Raw genomic sequence first — 22,266 nt, forward strand, 5'->3', positions numbered from 1 at the left:
TAGAACAATCAAACACGGCTCCCTTCCATTCGTTTTCAATTGGAAATGAAAACGAGGTTTTTACATCTGACCACCTCCCTATTCTTTTCAATTTCGAAATGCGCCCAAACAGTGGCGTGTCCCCTGAGCCGCCAAAGAAGTGCATTGCTTGGAACAAGTGCACATCCGGTAACATCATAGAATACCAGAATGCTATCTACTCACAGGTATCCCTACTTATTGATGAGCCCACACAAACCGAGGCAGACAAGCAATCACCCGATTTTATTAACACCATGCTCTGCAACATATTACACGATGCTTCGACAAAACTCCCTACTAGCAAATTCAATAAAAGGGCAAAACCATATTGGTCAAACGCTGTCAAAAACGCACACACTGAATCCCGTGTTTTACGACGTCGTTGGATTAACGACGGTAAGCCCCGCGGGGAACAGTCGCCATTATACACACAATACAAGCAAGCGAAAACTAGGTTTAGAAAAATACAGCGTGAAGCTATTGAAGCTCACGAAAATTCATACTTAGACGAGCTTAACAAAACGGCAGAGTTGGACTACAAGCTGTTCTGGAAACTCCTTCGGTCAAAAAATCCCCAAAAGTCAAACGTCTGCTCAGAGATTATCTATAGCGAAACCTCATTCACTAACGAAAAGGTTTCAGAAGGATTTATGCACCACTTCTCTAACGTCTTTAGCTGTCCAAATAGTCAAGATGCCCTCGCTTACCGTGACGAGGCTGAACTAAATAGCTTTCTGAACGTAAATAGTGAAAATCGAGACCTTTCCCACTTTATCACACTTCCCTTCACACCGGAAGAAATACAAAAGGTCACACAGGCACTCGCCAAACACAAAAGCCCTGGCCACGATGGTATACTGAACGAGCATGTATTACTAGGTGGGCCAGTAATAACTAGAGCGCTCACATTCTTATTCAATGCTGTTATTAAGCACGAGTCAACTCCAAGCGCATGGAAAACAAGCGTATTGGTTCCAATTTACAAAGGCAAAGGTAAAGATAAGCGAGATCCATCAAGCTATAGACCAATATCTCTTATACCTTGTTTTTGTAAAATCTTTGAAAAGCTCTTGGCCAACAGAATATACGCCAACCCTTTACTACACAAGTCACTATTTCCTAGTCCCCAACAAAACGGGTTTCTAAAGGGTCTCAGCTGCTTGACAGCCGCATTTAACCTCCAGGAAATGATTTACCACGCTGTTGACAATGGTAGTCACGCGTACGTAACATGCCTAGATCAAAAGGCTGCCTTCGATACTGTCCGACACCAAGCACTCTTACTTAAACTAGGTAGACTTGGTATCAAAGGTAAACCCCTACGGATTATCCAATCCTCATATAAATCCCTCAGATGTATTATCCGCGTCGGTCAAGGCTTAACGTCAGACGCCTTCGACGTCGTACGTGGAGTCAGACAAGGTGGGGTACTCTCCACTTTCTACTACCTGGTGTATATAGACGCGTTATTACGACATCTCTCCAGTTGCCGTCATGGGGCACAACTTCTGTCTGTGAATTCCGGAAGTCCCGCATTTGCAGACGACATATCACTCGTCGCTTTCTGTCCCTACGACCTCCAGTGTATGGTCGATATAGTCTACTCGTATTGCCAACGTTGGAACATAGAAATGAATGTCAACAAATCTGATGTAATAGTATTTTCACCACGCCGCAGCGTCCCCCAAATCCTTATCATGTACGGTGAGCGTATCATCCAACAAGTCACATCCACTACTCATCTAGGTATACTGCAGGATTCAAACTTAAAACTGCACGGACGCAAAACACAACGCATTCAAAAAGCGAAAAATGCCCTATTCTCTATGGTCGGGCAGGGTGTCCATCCGTTCGGAGTAGGCCCTCTCGTTTCATGCAGCTTATACCAAATGATTATTGTCCCGATAACACTTTACGGCTCTGAATTATGGAACAACATGACCGTAAATGACACAAAAACAGTCGATCGATTTCAACACTTTGTGGCAAAGAAAGTGCAAGGTTTTCCCTCCCAAGTTAGATCTGATATGTCGGAATCCATGCTCGGACTTAACCGCCTTTGTAGCCAGATCGATAAACGCAAACTGATGTTTTTGTATAAAATTTTAAGTTTGCCTCAACATTGTATAACGAAAGAGATTTTCATCAGGAAATATTGTATGTATTTGGAAGACAATTACTCTGTTAAACTTGGTTTTATCCCGGACATATGCAGAATACTCACAAAGTACAATTTGCAATATTTACTTAATGAGTACCTTACCGTGTCATTTCAATTACCACCCAAAACAACATGGAAAAGGATTGTTAATAACTCAGTCAAATTACTAGAACTCAACTGCTGGGAAAATCGCACCGCAAATGACTGTGACTTTATATTGTTTCGAATCCTCCACCCTGTAGTCTCGCCTTCTATAATATACTCTGTTTCAAGAAAAAGTGTATTCAGGGAGACTCTTAGATTAATAGCAAAACTATGGTGCAGATCAGCTGTGCTTGCGACAAGAACCTGCATTAAATGTGACAGGATATACCAGGAAGAACTGACACATGTTCTGTGTGAATGTAAAGCTACACTATTCGAAAAAGCAAACTTTACAAACCAACTAAAAGAAGCTTTCAACCACGACTTTTGTGACACTCTCTTTTCTCTTGACAGCCTTACCTGGTGCTTAAAGGATTTAGGGGCCCCAATCGAGCCACTACTGGAAATCGATCAACACGTCGATTTTTTGAAATTATGTTTTTAATTTATTACACGCTGTTTAAACAGATACTTTTACTAACCTTTCGTTAGTAAAATCCAAGCTCTACAATGTGCTGTTTCGTCTAGGCGGGAACGACCATGCAACATAGCGACATTTTTCATATAAAACTGCTAAGCAATTTATGGATTATTCTTATGAATTAATCTATGCTCATGTTATCTTCCTAACGTAAACAAAAATTATGTATCCTATAACTCGCTGCTGCAAATCTCTTGTATTTCGTTTTGACAAGATTTTTGCATCCAAGCGGCGAATCACATACAACTATACTATCATGGAAGTCAAATAGACTTATCTTATTTGCATGTAGAATATAAGCTTTTTATTTATACTTAGATATGAAGCTATATCCTGCAATGTTTGTATAAATAGTTTGACACCAATAAGCAAAAATTTTCAACTGTACTATTATTATACATATATTAAATACGTTCTATGTCTATAAATGTTTGTATATACCATGAATATCTCCAGCCATGGGGGAAATAAATATGTTGAGTTGAGTTGAGTTGAGTTGAAGCACAGTAAATATCCCAACAATTGTTGCACATCTGAAGTACTTTTTTATAAAACACACCGGAGTAGTTTTTTTTATAACTCTCATATTTTTTTTAATAATGTTGATCCGTACCAAATCAAGCGGCATATTTATGATGCATAAGATTTGTAGCATGCAGACGCATTCTAAATAAATAAAATCAAGTAGTATGTGTTTCTTATTTTAATAAACATTAAAGACTCATCATGGTTCAAGACAAATGAGTATAAAACAACATTCTTAAGTGTACTTTATGCGAAAGAGGCAAATGTGTTATACGTACAACAACTAACGAAATAACAGTTTTTTTATGAGTATTTTATCTAAACATTGAATTGATTGATTGATCGAACTAAGGCTAGAATATATCTCATCAACCATCGAAAGACAGTCTGTAAAGTAAACACTTTCAGTAACTGATATTGTGGGTGGTGGTTGATTTAAACGAATAATTGAGGAGTCAGCATTAAACGCATTTCGCTCATTAGGATTCCGTCGATTCTACGAGTGTAACTCCTTGACACTAAATGCATTCGTGTCAGGCTAATGTATGACTATTGTCTGGCTACTGGATAATGTTTTTTTTAATATATTATTTCTTATCCAAAATGTTTTGGAAACTAGGCATTTAAAGCATTTAATTTTATCAGTCAGGATTGAAGGTGTTGGCAAGAGCCATTTTAGCACGCTGCATCTTTTTGAAGCTATTTTAACTTACTTGTATGTATCTTTTCCTGACCAAATTATGACTTTTATCAGCAAACTGTTCGATATGTAAAGTGTACGTGCTAATACTCAACAATTACAATCGAACCTTGGACATCTGTAGTGTTTCGTCAAAAGTGATTCTTAAATATGTTTTGGCACTGATTCACCACGATTTCATAAAAAAGGTATTCTCAGTCGGTAATCATATTCCTCCAAATGCTATTTCGTACTAAATCAGCCCTACCACGTATAAGAAGCATACATCAACTACTTCAAACCTCTTTAACGGAAGTGGAAGGTATTCGAAATTGATACACTTTTTTAAAACTTAAGAGACTGAAGTTATGTTCTCATATCAGTTGTATCAGAATGTTTTACCTTACAACTTATAAAGTCCGGTTAGTGCAGTGGATAGCACTTACCTCTTGCCTCTTACCTAGGCGAACCTGGTTTGATTTTCGTCTTAAGCGCATGCGAGTTTGGTTTGTGTTCACAAAGCTGGACAAGTGGGTTCAGCGGTTTCCCTTTCAACATAAGACCACACTCTCTCGTAAAATTGTGCCAACAAAAGAGATTGTAATATGTTGCAATGTAATTGTCTCACAATCGTTGTAATATTAATATATTTAAACTACTTTATGATGTCTATAAAAAGCCAATAATTCACATACAACGTGAATTATTGTTGGCTTTTACTCAAAGCATTACTGTCTCACCGTAGTCGGACTTTTACATCTGTCGTGTTTCGTCAAACTATTTATTTCATTTACCATTTGTATAACAAAAATTGTAATTTGTTTAACTTGAAATATAGTAGCATATAATAAGTAGAACAGAAAGTAAGTAACCGTTTATAGGAAACACGAAATTAATGCTACTTGACAGGTGACAATATGGCCAAACACACAGTGTCGTCTATATTTTGGAATGGACATTTGATGTATCATTTAAACCGTCGCATATTTAATTCCTGTATACCCCCTGACAGAAAAATGACGACAGCAAGGTCATATATATGTTGTTTTGTTGGTGCAAGCTAGACAAAGGCTGCTTATATTTATTAACCAACATTATATTTGCCCATTTTTTTAAAGAATTTATGCATAAATAAGATATATAGCATTAACCCAGGGGTGTACATGTATTAGTTTTAATTGCACACAAAAAATAGCTATTAATATGCAAAGGTCTTGCTTTAGAGACATTGTTGGGAATACAGATACGAAGATAAAGTGCCAAAAGTACGTGGAATTACGACAAATTTGATAATAAAAGTGTATAATATAAAGAGTACATGTATAAATCCCCAATAGTCTTCTATTTAGTTTTCATGATATCAATATTCTAGCGATTTCTATGGGGGGAGGGGGGTACCTTCGTACGTCTCGGTTAAATCACGTTCTAAATATACCAACAACTACATTCAAATAGTTTTAATTTTACGCTTGTGTACAATAATTAAGATATGTAACGCGCTTCACGTCATTGAATTATAAATAATTCATTTATATTCATCCTCAACAACAAGTGAAAGGTTATGGCCGATAAACAAAAAATAACATTCCTTTCGCAATATTAAAATTCGAGATTTTGGTCTTCATATATATCCTGACGATTAAATAATGGTAGCCGATTATTTGTTCAAGCTTACATATATAGGTGCAATTAAAGGCGCACAATATAGGTTGATTCAAACATATTTTATTTAATATAAAAAGCGGAAAATATGCCTAATATTTTTGTTTCTGTACCAAGTAAAATGCATCATAAAAGTCAAATGAGTTGAACATGATAATGCATAAATTAAATAAAATATGTTTGAATCAACCTATATTGTGCGCCTTTTGAATTTGGTCCAAGCAACTAATGATTTGAAAATGAAATGTATAAAGGCTATTTTATCTGTATCTGAATCAAATGTGTTTTAAATCATTTAAGTCAAATAAGTTTAATATGGTTATGCAATATTTAAAAAGAGATCTAGTATCGACCTATATTGTGCGTCTTTTAATCTAAAATGAGCTGTATCATGCTGGTTCATTCGAATGCAACATGTTAAAGATTAACGAAACCTGGTCCACAGTTAATGGATTATTAAAGTGACACTCTTACTAACAATCAATACATACACATTTATAAGATATAACAAACATCGATTCTGACTAAATAACACGAAACAACTTACTTAATAATGCATTTATGGACAATATTAATAACGGATAACAAGATAGCCGTGCATTTAATTGCATAAAGCGCAAAAATATTAAATGATTGGTGAATGCTTAAAGATTTACTGTGGTCTGCGTATAAGGTAGAAATATCCTGTTTTCATACTCATTTATTTCAAATTAAACTCGGTATTATTTATAAAATACATTGTTTTCGACATTAATTCATCCTTTTTGGAATATTTAATCAGTGTTATAAAATGTGGTTAATCGTTTTTGGGAGTAAGAGTGCATCTTTAATGGTTTGTTCGCTTTAAACAAACTCTTGAGCTTTACTTGATATATGGATGGATAAAGGGCTTTTGATTGTCGCGATTTTAATAAGGACATTCGGTTTTTTGTTGCTCAATTTAGTACTGGCAATAAATCGATTATCAGCAATAAATTATTCAAGCCTTCATAAAATGCTGACTTAAAAAATCTGAATCATGCTGGTTTATCTGGCAATCTTTGAGATTAAGAAAATTCGGTCCACATTTCATGACAGATTAATAGTTTGTTTGTAATTCAAAATATTTTAATTCATGAGCTTTTGCAGATTTGTGAAAGGATAAAAGGCTTTTCATTGTCAAGCTTTGAAAGAAGACGTTGTTTACTTGTTCTCACAACGTATACTTGACAGAAAGATAACATAATCTGGTCATAAAAATGGAAATAATATGCAGACTGAATTTAAATAAAACCCAACAACAACAACAACTAAATAAACACATCAAAATGTAAAAAAAAAAATAAAGTTAAAATGTTTGGGCGAATTTGATTGCAACATATCGTGAAACAGAATTGGTGCCTTAAATGCTAAATGACCGATGTATTTTAACCATTCGACATGAAAATAACAACTAATTCATGATACTGATATATACGTAATTTGCCTCAAAATAATGATTCTTAAATAAATAATTGTAAATATATCACTTCAAAAAATACCTATGTATTGTCTGGTAATCGTTAGTCTATCTATATTCAATGGGTAATTTTTCTTTTATTTTCGTCAAAACTGTTTTATTTTTTAAATATTTTGTGAGCAATGTTTCATAATTATTACATGATGATGACTGATAAGACATTACCTGAGCAAAATGCATGGAAGTATTGGCTAGGGATTGTGAAACAAATATATCAGAATACAAATTCTGATCAGTTGAAAGAAATTGAAAAGTGCAAATTTATTTTACAACTGGGGTTCACGATATCGAATTGTTCATTATTGTGTGTAAACTAATATAAAACAATCAGATCCCTGACCGATTATGACCGATACTGCCAACTATGGTTTTAACGACAGAACTTAAATACACTAGTTTATAGGTCAATATTGTTTATGTCTTTTCTATGCATCGTTCAAATAGTTACATCACATTCAATGCGTCACTTTGTATAGCTCGCAAAAATGACGCAACCGACGTTAATTATATATTTGGCAATTCAAGCTGACATAGCGTAGAGGGGAAAATGGTGTCAATTCTTATTTCATACTCCGTGGTTTTTATGAATGTAACAGGCATTACTTGAGAATTAGACTTTTATCATTATATTATAATTGTCCAATATGTGCCTCTATGTCATTAATAAGATAAGATATCGGCTTGACTATAGTATAATGTATACAATTTAATGTATATAATACAAATATATTTGTTTATTTATATATAACACGAGTTGTTTTTGATGAAACACCGTAAAAAACACATGTAAACACATGTGTTGTCCATAATAATTTGAATCAACCCGCATATACGTGGTTGTATGTCAAAAGAATATAATTATACAAGCGTGTTCAACGTTTTTTATCGGCACAGATCTTGCCGACATGTCATTTTTGTTTGATAAAAGGTAATTCGACATAGTATAGTAGAATTAAACAAGTTGACAAAATATATCGTGATATAACTCGTCAAATCATCAAATGTGTGTGTGTGTGTGTGTGTGTTTGTGTGTGTGTTTGTGTGTGTGTGTGTGCGTGCGTGCGTGCGTGCGTGCAAGCGTGCGTGCGTGCGTTTGTGTGTGTGTTACAAATTCGTGAAACAATCTCTTGACTTAAGAGTATTATTTTACGGTTAAAATAATGCTTTTAGATATATATCTGACAGACAAATACTTGCAGTTTGCAATCGTCACACAAATGAAAATGTGTGGCATTACTGATATACGGTAACTTTCATGAACATTATATGCTCCCTCCTAGAGGCAGAATAAGTGCAATGGGAAGACATAATTTAGAATTTTTGGGATCTCAGATCCCTCATTCAGATGACCTTTTCAACTTAAGGAGGATAGCGAGGCTGACAAAACAGTCCTTATGAACACACTACATTAAGACATCATGGTAGAGTTTGTGAGTTGATGTTATAGTTTAAGTTATTGTAAGTAATAAACATCATTTTCAATAGGCATGTTCCTTTCATGTAATATAGGACTTCTGTTAATTTATGCTGTCGTTACTCTTTGCGTTATAATAAACGCCTGAGCTTGGTCGAAACAACGCTACTTGAATGTACTAAGGACATGGTAATTAAAACCACAATTTAAACAAAACTTGTATTCATCTCATTTTTTTTTTATGTATATGAAACTAGATCGGGCAGATATACATATTATATTTTCCAACTTAAATAACAAAAGAGAATATTGTTATATTCAAGTGTTTTTGCAATGCCTCAACCACTGTGCATGATTTTAAAACATACAGTCTGCACACATTCAATTGATACTCAGATGAAATGATATGCGCAATAATAAAATGAGGAGATATCAGTTATCACTATGTTATACGTAAATCGTCGGGAATTTTGTTTGCCGAGCCTTAGCAAGATTTAAATTAAGAATTATATCATATTTAGAGGTTTCGTGAACAGTACACATTCATTTTTCGTAAAAAGCTGTACAAGTTACCATGAAAACGATAACAAGACCGAATTCAGAAATATGTAAAACATTTTGAACACTATTTCAAGCATTTTCAGCGTGTGACGTAATACTATCGTTTGAAGTCGACAAATTGATGACAAACAGTTCACTGCGATAGATAAGTGTAATTGAATAACAGACATAAATAAAACTACACATAATAAAAACATGTTTCCTTTGGCAAGATTCGAACAAACAATTTAAAAAGTTCTCTATGTTGATTCCTTATGTTCTTTCCACTAGGCCTTGCCCATATAGGATTAATACGACAACGTCCTTTAAAAACATACTATTAATATAATTGTACATTGAAAATATCATTCTTTATAAAAAAATCAGAATGACATGGCCGAGAGTATCGAAACAAGACACGATAACTGGCTGAGAGTGGTCTGGGGACTCCTGTACGCGAGAAAAGGACTTCAGGGATACGTTGATATAAAAGGCAAACAACAGTACCAAACGTTCATGAACAATGTTAATGCGAAGTGTAATAACCAAACATGCAATCAATGTCAAATCAACAGTAAATGTCAAAATGGCACGACTAAAATGATGGGAAACCTCCCATTCAGACAAGCCCATTTCTGTGATGAAATGAAAAAAGAAATACAAAACAATCATGTTCGTAAAAAAACATTCTGGATGAATACTGATTATACGAAATGGCAGGATCCACACGTCGGTTACTGGGAGGTGGTCAAATGTTATCTCAGTACATCCGGCTACTTGGACAAAACGGGGTCAAATTAGGTGGATGCTTCAGGACTCTTAAGCATCTGTATAAACAGTTTGTTTATCAAACAACACATAACAAATGTTCAGTATTTTGAAGAGGTAAGCATACTAAATAATTGTTCAATAACACAGGTACTCTTACGGTGTAAAACAAACTAAATTCAATTTCACCATATCCGATTATTATGTTTATCATACTTGCAGAAGGAGTGTTTATCGGAGCGGAAGGAGCGAAAAAGCTTCTTGTTTTTGACATAAGGATGATATATATACAGTTATCGAGAACCACAAGGTTATTTTTAATGTATTAAAGCATTTATATTAATAAAGAAATTTGTGTCAGGTGCGAGACATAAGGAACAAGACCCTGCACGACGCAAATTATGAGCTTGACGGACAAAAAGCAGACGACTGCCTGGACAAGATGATAACCGTACTGGAAGACCCACAGGAACTCATACATGACACCTTTGCTAAGCCAGCCGCTAATCAAATAAGAAAAGTTAGTAATTTTACTTATAAATACAGTATTTGTCTTCCACACCTCTACTGGATTTTTCTTCGTAATGTTGAGTTTTACTATTTTATAATTTAATAGTGTTAAGGAAATACTTTTATGCAAAGAATAATTCAGAACATATAAAGCGTATAAGTGTTTTTGTCTCGAATAATGATCACTCTAGATAAGTTCCCCTGTCCCTTTCCCCGAAAAAAAATGTTAGTATGGTCACGCTTGTAACATATGCCTCCATTCAATTAATCTTTTTGGGATGATACATGTATAGTTGATGAATGTAGAACAAAAATAGGTATTGTTTTTTGTAAAACATAAAGCGTTCAGTTCAAGCCTGTTGACTTCTTGTTAGTTTGCAATACCTTATTATGCAATATTTCAGATAAAAGCAAAGACTGAAGAGACACCGGCTATACTGACAAATTTATACGGTAACAAATCTCGAGGAGATCGAGTGTATGATGTGCGATAGGCTACAAAAGGAACTGAAAGAATTGATAGTTGACGGTAATGCTGCATACTAGTTTGAGTGTTGTTAGGTTTCGTCTCTTAATATGGAATTTCATTGTCCGACGACAACATTAAACAGGTTGTCTCACTAAGATTGTTATTTTCAATTTGCTAAAACTGATACTGTGTCAATACTTCTGCTTCTGCTTACACTAAACTTAAGCATTAGGACTCTGTTATTGGTCAATGTGATTCTCTGCATAGCGTTTTATTCCATAGAGATCATACAACTACTTTAAATCATTAGCTGTGACTGCTACAACATATTCTATTTTTTAAAATAAAAAAAACACGTTCTAAACAACATATTAACAAGCTTCTTATCCATTGCCTAACTTCACCATTCCTGCAATACAGAGGTCAAACGTGAGGTGAAGCACAATTTAGATGACAGGGGTGACGATGAAAGGGAATATGAAGTGGAAGGTTAGTTCATATTCTCCAACCGTTTATATCCAGGCTATAACTACATTAAACACATATACTATATGTGCTCGTTTAGTGGCTGTTACTTTGACATGCGTGGGTAATTTGAAACAACTTGCCATACTTTGCACCCAGAAACATTTCGTCGCGCGCAAGACTCAAATCACTAGCTTAAGAGACAAGGTCACTCTTAATGGTTAATCAAAATAAAATACTACATGTAGGCCATTGAAATACTGCAATTATGCACATAGAGAAATGTGGCCGGATTGTAACTTTGTTATGGACAGTTAGATTGAACCGTTGTTTGAACCATAAGGGAGACGTGACCGAACACCCAATTTAGAAGGTCAAGTTTCTACATAATAATAGTCGGTATATATGCAGAAAGAGACGGTAAATATGTAATGGTTGGTCGTGTCTGTGCTGTTATGATACGCACAAGGGTATTTTTTTAAAACGCAATCAACATTTATTCAACACATAAAGGCGATGTGTCTTGCGAATTGTGTGTACGACCATGAAGAAAGTCAAGATGACAAGTGTAGGTTGATTGTAATAGAATTCGGCATGCATGTACTTACAATAAAGGATAACTTGGGGATGGGAGTGGTGGGGATTATTCGTCGTTAACAATGACATGCCATATGTTTAAAACACGTATTTAGTTCTATATTATAGAGCTGGTTTCTGTTTTAACAAACAAGTATGATTACATTCATTATTTAACCATAAGTGCGGAAAAAGGCGATGTATCACCTTATTTGTTTATTTGTGTTGTGTAACTAGGAGAAAATGACTCGATCAATAATCATACCATTTGTATTGTCTGCAGTTGCGATGTGGGCCATATTTCTCATGTTTGTCAAGGCTTTGACTATAGGGCGGAATTAGTGTTGAATTACACGTTTACCTTTTGATAGCTATTTTGAAAGCAGGCAAACATAAGGATCTGTCAAAGCTTGCTCTTTTTAACATAATTATTTCATTATGGGTTTCATTTTTATCAGACTATTGTGTAATTTGGAAATAAAGGCGAATGTAATATTGTGCAGGTTATGTAAAATGTTAAATATAAGCTTTTGTATTATCTGCACAGATCTACGACAACGGCTTGCCAAGTACTACCTGAAACAGCTCAACAGCGCACCCATATCGCTCTTGCTGTCGGACAATGACGAGAAACTAGACAAGCTCTATGCCCCCCCTAAGATCGTTGAGAAAGACTCGAGAAAGGTTGGTGCAGTTTCTAAAGAAAATGGAACACATGTGACGGCTTACAGACAACTGCTCTGTAAAATTGGTAAATTTAGAAAAAAACGTGTTCATTGTCGGCGAGGCCGGGATGGGAAAGTCATCCTTCACGGCAATATGTGCAATAAAATGGGCCAATCAGATCTCATCAACGGATACGATTAACGATCATGACAACAATTATTTATATCACGGGAGTTTGAGGAGTTGTTTCCATTTAACAAAGCTCTTGAAGATATCTTCCTTCCAGGAACAAGGCAGGATGACCAATTTCAAGATGAAACATTCTTTAAGGAAGTTGAGTTTCTATTTCACCTGATTTTGAGAGGGAGCTGCGACCTCTGCAACTTGACATACATGATACGAGATCAGCTTATCAACCGAATTTACCAACACGATACGAGTGAGGCTGCGTATTCCACCTTGCTTCGTGTACTGTCCACAAACAAGTGCGTGATCATAGCAGATGGTCTGGATGAATGGATTCATCCCAATGAAACCAACTGCAGATGTTCAGAAGAAGACAAAGTATTCCCATATCTAGAGTCAACCATAGAGGCAACATTGTTGATTACATCACGCCCCTGGAGAATGTCGCAACAACGCATTAAACTCACAAAAATAGACACGTACATGGATATAGAGGGAACTGCAGACATACAACTACTGATTCAGAAAGTATTGAGCAGTCTTAATGAAACAGTAAAAGAAAAGAAAACGTTGCTAGATTTCCTCAATTATGTTGATAGAATGAAACTCACACGTCTTCTGTCCGTACCTATTTTATCGATGTTGTTGGTCTGTTTGTGGTTTGAGGGAATGCATGAATCATTTTCTCTGTGTGACATATATGCATATACTATTGAAATGATGTTTGGGCGAAAAACTCTTCCTGTGCCTATAGTTTCACAGACAAGCATTCCTTTCCCACGATGTTTCCAGGAAACGGAATTAGTACAAAAGTACTTCAGCATTGTTATGGAGTTGGCAAAACTTGCTTTAACGACTTTATTTTCAAACGACCAAACATCGTCCTTGGTGTTTAAAAAGGTTGACAATTTGGCGCACGATAATCTCATGTTTGTTCTAAAGTCTAGACTTCTGCAGGAAACAAAAGCAGCGTCTTTGATTAGAAAGTCATCGAGTTATTCGTTTATCCACAAAACTGTTCAGGAATTCCTTGCTGCAATATACATTTCCTGCCATCTGAAGAATTAGATAGAGTATTAAGACCTTCATATAATACGAACATTGAAATGTCAGATTTTTTACAGATTTTCATTTTGATGTGCGGTCTAAAAATTGATATAGCAAATCAAATATCTGCCATGATATCGAATGATGTAGCCAAAGACGGTTTATGGCCAGATACTACAGACATTGTCATTTCGTCGACCATAGTTTCGGGTTATAGGGAGGCGAAATCAAGTCAGGTTTCGGATATTCAGCTGTCACTATTCGACTATGATTTCAGTACTGATACCGATATCAAAATATTAAATGACTTACTTTTGATAAACAAATCAAATGTACGTTTTATCTCTACAATGTATTCATGTGTAAGTGAGGACAATCTTCAGGGCCCCGTAAGTTTTACGTAAGTTTCCACGTACATTTTCAACTTACGTAAATAATACGAAATGCGTACGTGCGTTTTACTAAATTTTCGTAAGTGTAAATATTTGCGTAGGGGTAAATAATGCGTAACTCTCCGATAGGAGGTAGCACGCGCGCACCTGTCAAAAAAAGTAAACAATCGTCTGCAACAATGGAGCCGACCGCAAAGCAGCGACATAAGGTGAATTGGTCCAGGGCGGAACAAGATATGTTAAAGGAAAGTTACTTTGAGCTAACCTCAACATTAGACAATAAGTTCTGCCCTGGACTAACTCATGTTGATAAAGATCGGGCCTGGAAGGAAATAGTGGAGCGGTATGGTATTTTTCAGTCATAAACAACAAAACATCGGTTTGTATTTGAAAGATAAATCTCTTATGTTTAGTTTTACCAATAAATATATATTGCCACAACAATTTTGACTGTCAGACTGTGGGAGGAACCCCCCCCCCCCACCCCGAAATATGAGTAAAATAATTAAATATTATATAAAAAATACATATTGAAAACTCACTTGAATTTCAGAGTGAATGCGCAAGGCGTTTGTGAGAGGACACTTGATGAGTGCAAGAAAAAAATCAGTGACATAAAAACTGATGTGAAGAGACGAGAAAGGAGGAGGCGTCAGCTGTCAAATGTGACAGGGGGTGGGCCAGCTCCGAAATTGGAGGATTGGGAGGATAAGGTAAAATAATCATTTAAACTGTTTTCTTTTGAAGTAAACACAATAAATGGGGTGCTTATGAGTTGGCCCACTATAATGCCATCTCATGTATTGGACACAATCAAATGTAATTAAAATGGATTATAGATTATGTTTCTGGGTGGCTCTTACTTATATTTTCCCCAAATTTGATAAACGCCTATTTTGGCCTGATTTGTATTTTTCCCAAAGTCAACCTTTTTCCCAATTCGAAAGGCACAGGCGATAAAAATAATTCCAAAACATATCACATATTTTTCAATCTATTGTTATATAAATATTTGAAACAAAAATGAATTTTACTGACATGAAAATGTTTTTTGTGTACAGGAAACATAACTTTAATTTTGGCCTTAGTTACATTGATTTTGTGTAACTGTTACAGATGATTAACCTGATTGGTGACTCAGCGATTGGAGGCTTTGCTGGTGTTGATACCTTCTTGATGAAGAGTAAGTGGCCTTTTTTAAATTTGTATCACCACTTACTGTTATTTTATTTACCACATACTTTCTGATCCAAAAAGGTATGTGACCTCAGCATGTAAAGGGTTAACTGTTAAAGTGTTATTCTTGTTAGCATTATTGTCATTAGTGCAAGCTCGAGTAATATTATGTTTTATCACTACTACATTTATTAAAGTTGAATCAAACTACACCAATGAAACATCATCCATTAAACCTGCAGCCACTGAGCCGTTTGAAGCACTGGCAGCCTCTGAGAAACCATTGCCGTACATCATATCAGTACCATCAATGCTCATAGGTGCCACTCTTCAAGAAAGGTAATTTTAATAAGGTTATCATTGGATGCACTTCTATTCTTTGGATATTGCATTAATTATTCAATTGATGCATTCAATGAAGCAACATCAACATTATTAAATTATAATCATCATTCAATTGTAATCATTTGTTAGTATAATATTTATTTATTCCATATTTCAATTACAACTAGTCAAGAACTTACATTTACATTAAAAAACTAAATTAACAAAAATGTAACAAATTACATAATTGTTTATTCACATTTAGTGCACCAATGGCAGTGACAGAAGACAGCAGCCAAATAGACAAAGGCAGAGGTATTGTAGTATTTCTTAATTAAATATTCTCAATCAGAAATAAAACAGTATGATATGCAGTATCATTTTTGACTAATTATTTGAGTTATATTAATAATCTATGAACAATTCTAATGCTATTTAAATCTTCTTTAAAAATAACTGTAAAACGAATAATAACATAATAATTTTGATCAAGATATTCTTTTCATTTATTGCAGCTGCTTGAAAAATGAAATCACATTACTTTTCAGGTGCAGATAGCATTGAAAATCTTCTAGTTCAACAGAATCAGCTCCTCAGTGAAATACTCCAACAACAAAAAATTACTAATGAGTTAATGATAAATTTCTACACTTTGAAGGCATAAATATATGACATGAATACTTTATTTTACTCCCACCATATAGCGTTGTGAGCTATATTGGAATCACCTTGTCCCGTCTGTCCGTCCGTCCTGTGCCATTGGGACAAGTATAGTTTTCTCCATTACTCATGTTTTTGTGTCTTGTACGGAGCAAAAATTTAAAGTCTTTGAGATATTGCTTTTAAACTTTTTATTGATATATATCTTGTTAAGGCCAATTGCAGTGCACAAGAACCATACCTCTGGGTGCACTTTTCTTTGCGTTAATTGCTTCGTTAATGTACATAATTATTTTTTGCCCAAAGCATTTACTTGACATGTTTAAAGTATTTTAGGTATTGAACATTTATAACTTAACTTATACCTTTTCACAGTCACAGGGCATTCAATAAGTGTACATCACTCCCTGTTGTACTGCAATATTATTACAATATGGCGGTATAGTGGGGTTATTAATCACATCCAGTGATATAATTTATTTACTCAATTGATAAAGAACTCAATAATTTGCTTATGATGGTGTTAGCTAATTGTTAACATGACCTGATACAGGCAGTAATTTCTAGAAATGATAGTCTTGTTACACTGATATTATTTTAAGTAGTCTGTGTAATAGATAATAGTTGACATGAACTAAATTAGTAATGATTAAGAACGGGCAGATTGAGCAAAGGCAAAGAGCCCTAACTTACTTAAAATACAACTCATTTACTGACTCATTGTCAACACAAAAAAAAACACAGGGAGTGTGTATCAGATGAGTGGCAGTAGGCAGACCTTAAAACTACATGAAATATGAAATTCTTAAATATTATGCCTATTGCTTAATAATTGCCTGTTTGCAAGTTCAGGTTTTATTATAAATAATTTTCGAAGTGTTCACCAAATCATCACGATAATATCCATAGCTGTAGTGCAGCAAATGTTAGAAGTAGAAGAAATTTAAATTCCAACTTAATTTTCAGTCACATTTGTCTCTGACAACTTAATTATTTGTGTATAATATGTTGTAAGAATTTGTTCTCATCTGCTGTGACATTTACACTAATACTTATTCATAAAATGTCTATAATAAATGATAATAGTAATGAATTGTCTCCTTTTTTCATGAATACATTCAGATTCATTATATCATGAACAAGTTTGTTCTCACTGTTTACACTATATTGAGATTTTAAAGTAATCCATACAATTGAAAGCTTCATTCAAATTCAAGGTTGTTTTACTAATTTTGGCCATTTTGGAGTTTGCGGCAACTTCATTTAAAAAGAAGATTGTCCCATATACTGAGTCATAATAGGTTTTCATGGTACAGGCACAGTTTGTCATCAGTTGTGTCAATATTGTATTTTAATTCATACAGGTATTAATCTTTCAGACCCAATTTCTCGAAACATCTAAAGCATAACAAGCTTTGGTATTTATTTTCATTAATCAAGATTACTAATAAAAACTCTATAAATTTAAAGATTGTTTGTCAGTAAGCAAAATAATTTCTATTGAAAGTACATGTATGAAAAGTCTTCAAAATGTTTATACTGTACAAGTTAAACCGAAACCAAAATATTGGATAAAAGATAAATTCTGTTTTAAGAGACTTAAGATGTTTTGAGAAAAAAATGGGCAATTGTGACAGTTTGTGAAAATTGATACAGAAAGTTCTTAATTTAATTATACATAAAAATGTGAATCTATCACAAGTTAATAATATTTCCTTAACTAGTCCAAATAACAAGATATGCAACCAATTAAAACAATGCGAGAGTTCATTTCAAAATCTTGCAATAATAGCTCTTCTGTCCCTCTGCGCATTTGGGTCAAGTGCTCCAATGTAAGGTGGTGCATTGTCAGGGGCAACATGGACTTGTCCATCAAACACGACAGCATCATCTATACACATGTTGTGCAGTTTAGCACAAACAACAAAGACTTTGGCTGCCTTCTCAGGTGTGATTTGGAGGAATCCTCCAGTCTTATGAAGACATCTGCATGAAATGTAGTGAGTGCAAACATAATATAATACCAATTAACATCATTTTTCTATGATATACCTATAGGGTCAAAATTATTGTACTAGGAGTAAACAAAATAGGGTTCCGCCGATATTTAGAGGTGCATCTATAAGTTAGAGAGCTCGGCTACATTATTGTTGTAAAACATAGAAGCACAAAGACAAATATACACCTCTTAATATAGAGGTGCACCTCTAAGTTGTACATCAAATCCAGTGGAATGTGATTTTTTTTTACAAAAACGGTATGCCTATATCATAAGCTACTACTATTGCTTATTTTAAAGTGACATGTCTACCAATTGCATAACATATAAACATCAAATCTCGTTTTATTTAAGTTTCTTTTGATAATATTGATGAATAAATAACAAAAATAGCAGCTCAGGGATAATAATTTGAATTTAAGGTTGCAAATGAAAACAAATTAGTTTGTTATATTTTAATGAAAGAACTAATTTTTGGTCTCCTATTGTTGTTATATTTTATTCATTATTTTTTTACATCTTCCATATCAAAAGTGTTATCAATTGGGCTTTCTGAATAGAAACACTTCATAATTAGTTGCCTTACACTTCTTTAAGTTAATTTGCTTACTTATGAAGACCAGTAGATGGTAACAAGAAAGTAATACTATATTTGAAAATAAAATAATTACCGAAATCTCGACTTCAACAAACCAAACGCTCTTTCCACTACCATTCTGGTACGGCTGTGTGCCAAGTTGAATGCATTTTCCTGTTGGGTCGTAGGCCGGATCTATCAGCAATTGCATGAAATTAGTGTTTAAAGCATTTATATTTACAACTTGCATTATATCTGGGATCGATCCGAAGACCTTACCATGTTATTACAAGTTACCTGATCATAATCTAGCAAATATGTCACCTAATACGCTACAAACACAGTTTACATGATGGTGTTAATTAAATACAGACAATTACATGAACCCTTTCTGTAATTGTATTGAACAATATTACATTAAACTATTGTACACAATTATAATGTTTATTCTTGCCTTTGGTGTGAGCATGTAAGGTTTCAGGGCATAACCCGCGTCACCAATCAGCCAACCAACATTATTTGCCTCGACCCATGCCTTCAGGCCACAGTTCTCAAATATGGTGTTGTCGTGTGTAGACCCCGGCCACTGAGCGACCACATCAGTGAATCTCAATATGGACATATGCAGACAGATACATGATTTCGATTCCCTATAGATGCATACAGATATTAATGCGAGTTACATTTTAATGCAGTGTAATTTGTTCATTAGGTACATAAAGATAAATCATTTATTTCATCATACATGTATGTATCTAAAAATATTTCTTTAATTATCAACGTCACTTAAACTACCGGGTAGTTGTAAATTTAACAAGAGATGTTTGTCAAACATTATGCCCCCCCTGAGCGCCATGTTGTCAGGATTATATGGACAATTAAATGAGGTCCAAGAATTGTCGAGTTTGCTTTCAAGGTCACTGTGACCTTGACCTTTGACCCCTAAAATCAATAGGGGTCATCTACTGGTCAGGGCCAACCTCCATATCAAGTTTGATGACCATAGGTCCAATAATTGTCGAGTTTAATTTCATGGTCACTGTGGCCTTGACCTTTGACCCCTAACATCAAAAGGGGTCATCTACTGGTCAGGCCCAACCTCCATGTCAAGTTTGAGGGCCATGGGTGCAGGCATTGTTGAGTTATCACTTGGACAACCTTTTATCATTCAAGGTCACTGTGACCTTGACCTTTGGCCCAATGACCCGTAAAATTAAAAGGGACAATCTCCTGGCCAGGCTCAACCTCCATATCAAGTTTGAGCGCCATGGGTGCAGCCATTGTCAAGTTATCACTCGGATAACCTTTTACCATTCCAGGTCACTGTGACCTTGACCTTTGGCCCAATGACCCCTTAAATCAATAGGGACCATCTTCTGGCCAGGCCAAACCTCCAAGTCAAGTTTGAGGGCCATGGGTGCAGGCATTGTCAAGTTATCACTCGGACAACCTTTTATCATTCCAGGTCACTGTGACCTTGACCTTTGGCCAGATGACCCCCAAAACCATAGGGGTCATCTCCTGGTCAGGCCAATTCTCCAAGTCAAGTTTGAGGGCCATGGGTGCAGGCATTGTTGAGTTATCAATCGGACAACCTTTTACCATTCAAGGTCACTGTGACCTTGACCTTTGGCCCAATGACCCCCAAAAACAATAGGGGTCATCTACTGGTCAGGCCCAACCTCCAAGTCAAGTTTGAGGGCCATGTGTGCAGGCATTGTTGAGTTATCACTCGAACAACCTTTTACCATTCAAGGTCACTGTGACCTTGACCTTTGACCCATTGAGCCGAAAAAACAATAGGGGTCAGCTACTGGTCAGGCCCAACCTCAAAGTCAAGTTTGAGGGCTTTGGGTGCTTGCATTGTCACGTTATCACTCGGACAACCTTTTACCATTCAAGGTCACTATGACCTTGACCTTTAGCCTGATGACCCCCAAAAACAAAAGGGGTCATCTACTGGTCAGGCCCAACCTCCATGTCAAGTTTGAGGGCCATGGGTGCATGCATTGTTGAGTTATCACTCGGACAAGCTTTAAAATTATTTTACCATAAAAGGTCACTGTGACCTTGACCTTTGACCCGATGACCCCAAAAATCAATAGGGGTCATCTACTGGTCAGGCCCAACCTTCCTGTGAAGTTTGATGACCATACGTCCAGGAATTGTTCAGTTATCACTCGGACAAGCTTTGGTCTACCGACGGACCGACCGACCGACCGACCGACATACCGACATGCCTGTGCAAAGCAATATACCCCTCTTCTTCGAAGGGGGGCATACTAATACCTCATATCGGGTGTCACTACTGCCTGCGCGTTTATTGCATGGTATCCTTTTCTACACACATATATATTTTTCCTCACTCTTGGCGCTATGATGGGAATTAATGTTCCATCTACAGCTCCGATGCAATTTGGCATTCTTGCTACCTGATAAAACTTTTGTTTAATAGAAGCCAGGTCAGCCTGGGTGGTAGGGAACTTGATGTTGTTGACACGCTGGTTAATTGCGTCTACAACCTGACATTAAAAATTAAGTAAATTTATTGAATTGTTTCTTTAAATTTACATGAAGCTTAAATATGAAGGATATACATTACTCTGTAAGTACTATAACTATCGATATCCCTCTAATTAAAGAAGTGTTTAATTGTTGAGCCTCTGTTTGAACACATTTTTATTTTTTCGATGAAATATTAATGATTAACATTCATGAGAAAAACATAATTATAAGGAAAATGTTCAGGATTTTTAAAGACCTCATATCCTTTCGAATACCGCTACCGTACATCGACGCGCTACCGTAGCCGCCTAATGCAGACCAATTTTTCATGGGTGCTGGTTACCGCTACTGTTTTACTGTAGGAATACTGTAGACGACTGAAACGTACCGAAAAAGTAGGTACGTCCAGTTCCACAGCCGCAAAATGCACATTTTCCACAAATATGTGGTACGTTTTTCATTGAAATAAGAAGGATTGTGAATTTTAAAAACAGCATTAATACGCTATGGTACTTTGTTTTAGAAACAGTTACTACACTACGGAATTTCTTTCAAATATAATAACCATGCAAAAATAAGCAACGGTATTTCTTTAAAAATCGTCATTCAACATTATTCGCCTCTGGCATTTGTAAATTTGCTTTAATAAAACCGCATTCTTATGCTTTTCCTCTTGTATCAGAAGTACGCTGTGGTATCACTGTTAAATTTAAGAAATGAACAAAACTGCGCAGTGGTATTACTGTGATATTTGTTTTACGGACTGTGTGTTAACTTCGATAAGGTAGACATTTCATGTTTGAATTAAACTAAATCAGTCA

At 35.4% G+C, this 22,266-nt stretch overlaps 2 protein-coding genes across 2 annotated transcripts; one reads left to right on the top strand and one right to left on the bottom strand.

The window, feature by feature from the left end:
- Positions 1-14,383: 14,383 nt before the first annotated feature.
- On the top strand, positions 14,384-15,485 carry LOC128221496 (nuclear apoptosis-inducing factor 1-like). Its single transcript, XM_052930104.1, has 3 exons — positions 14,384-14,547; positions 14,758-14,917; positions 15,321-15,485. Exons 1-3 carry the CDS (start codon positions 14,384-14,386, stop codon positions 15,450-15,452), a joined length of 456 nt encoding a protein of 151 aa, XP_052786064.1. The 3' UTR covers positions 15,453-15,485.
- A 2,379-nt stretch (positions 15,486-17,864) lies between these two features.
- LOC128221497 (putative nuclease HARBI1) lies at positions 17,865-21,877 on the bottom strand. Its single transcript, XM_052930105.1, has 5 exons — positions 21,803-21,877; positions 21,230-21,462; positions 19,395-19,548; positions 19,035-19,135; positions 17,865-18,350 (listed from the first exon to the last, which is right to left on the bottom strand). Exons 1-5 carry the CDS (start codon positions 21,875-21,877, stop codon positions 18,137-18,139), a joined length of 777 nt encoding a protein of 258 aa, XP_052786065.1. The 3' UTR covers positions 17,865-18,136.
- Between the last annotated feature and the right edge of the window lie 389 nt (positions 21,878-22,266).

Source organism: Mya arenaria, chromosome 16 (assembly GCF_026914265.1).
Source record: "Mya arenaria isolate MELC-2E11 chromosome 16, ASM2691426v1".
Lineage (NCBI taxonomy): Eukaryota > Metazoa > Mollusca > Bivalvia > Myida > Myidae > Mya > Mya arenaria.

Bases quoted from the DNA above. Each gene is read 5' to 3' on its own strand.
- LOC128221496 (XM_052930104.1), top strand. From the start codon at position 14,384: ATGGAGCCGACCGCAAAGCAGCGACATAAGGTGAATTGGTCCAGGGCG. The intron at 14,548-14,757 runs GTATGGTATTTT...CTTGAATTTCAG, and splicing joins TGGAAGGAAATAGTGGAGCG to AGTGAATGCGCAAGGCGTTT. The intron at 14,918-15,320 runs GTAAAATAATCA...TAACTGTTACAG, and splicing joins TGGAGGATTGGGAGGATAAG to ATGATTAACCTGATTGGTGA.
- LOC128221497 (XM_052930105.1), bottom strand. From the start codon at position 21,877: ATGTGCATTTTGCGGCTGTGGAACTGGACGTACCTACTTTTTCGGTAC. The intron at 19,549-21,229 runs GTATTAGTATGC...GTCCATATTGAG, and splicing joins GTAGTGACACCCGATATGAG to ATTCACTGATGTGGTCGCTC. The intron at 18,351-19,034 runs GTAATTATTTTA...CATTTCATGCAG, and splicing joins TTGTTGAAGTCGAGATTTCG to ATGTCTTCATAAGACTGGAG.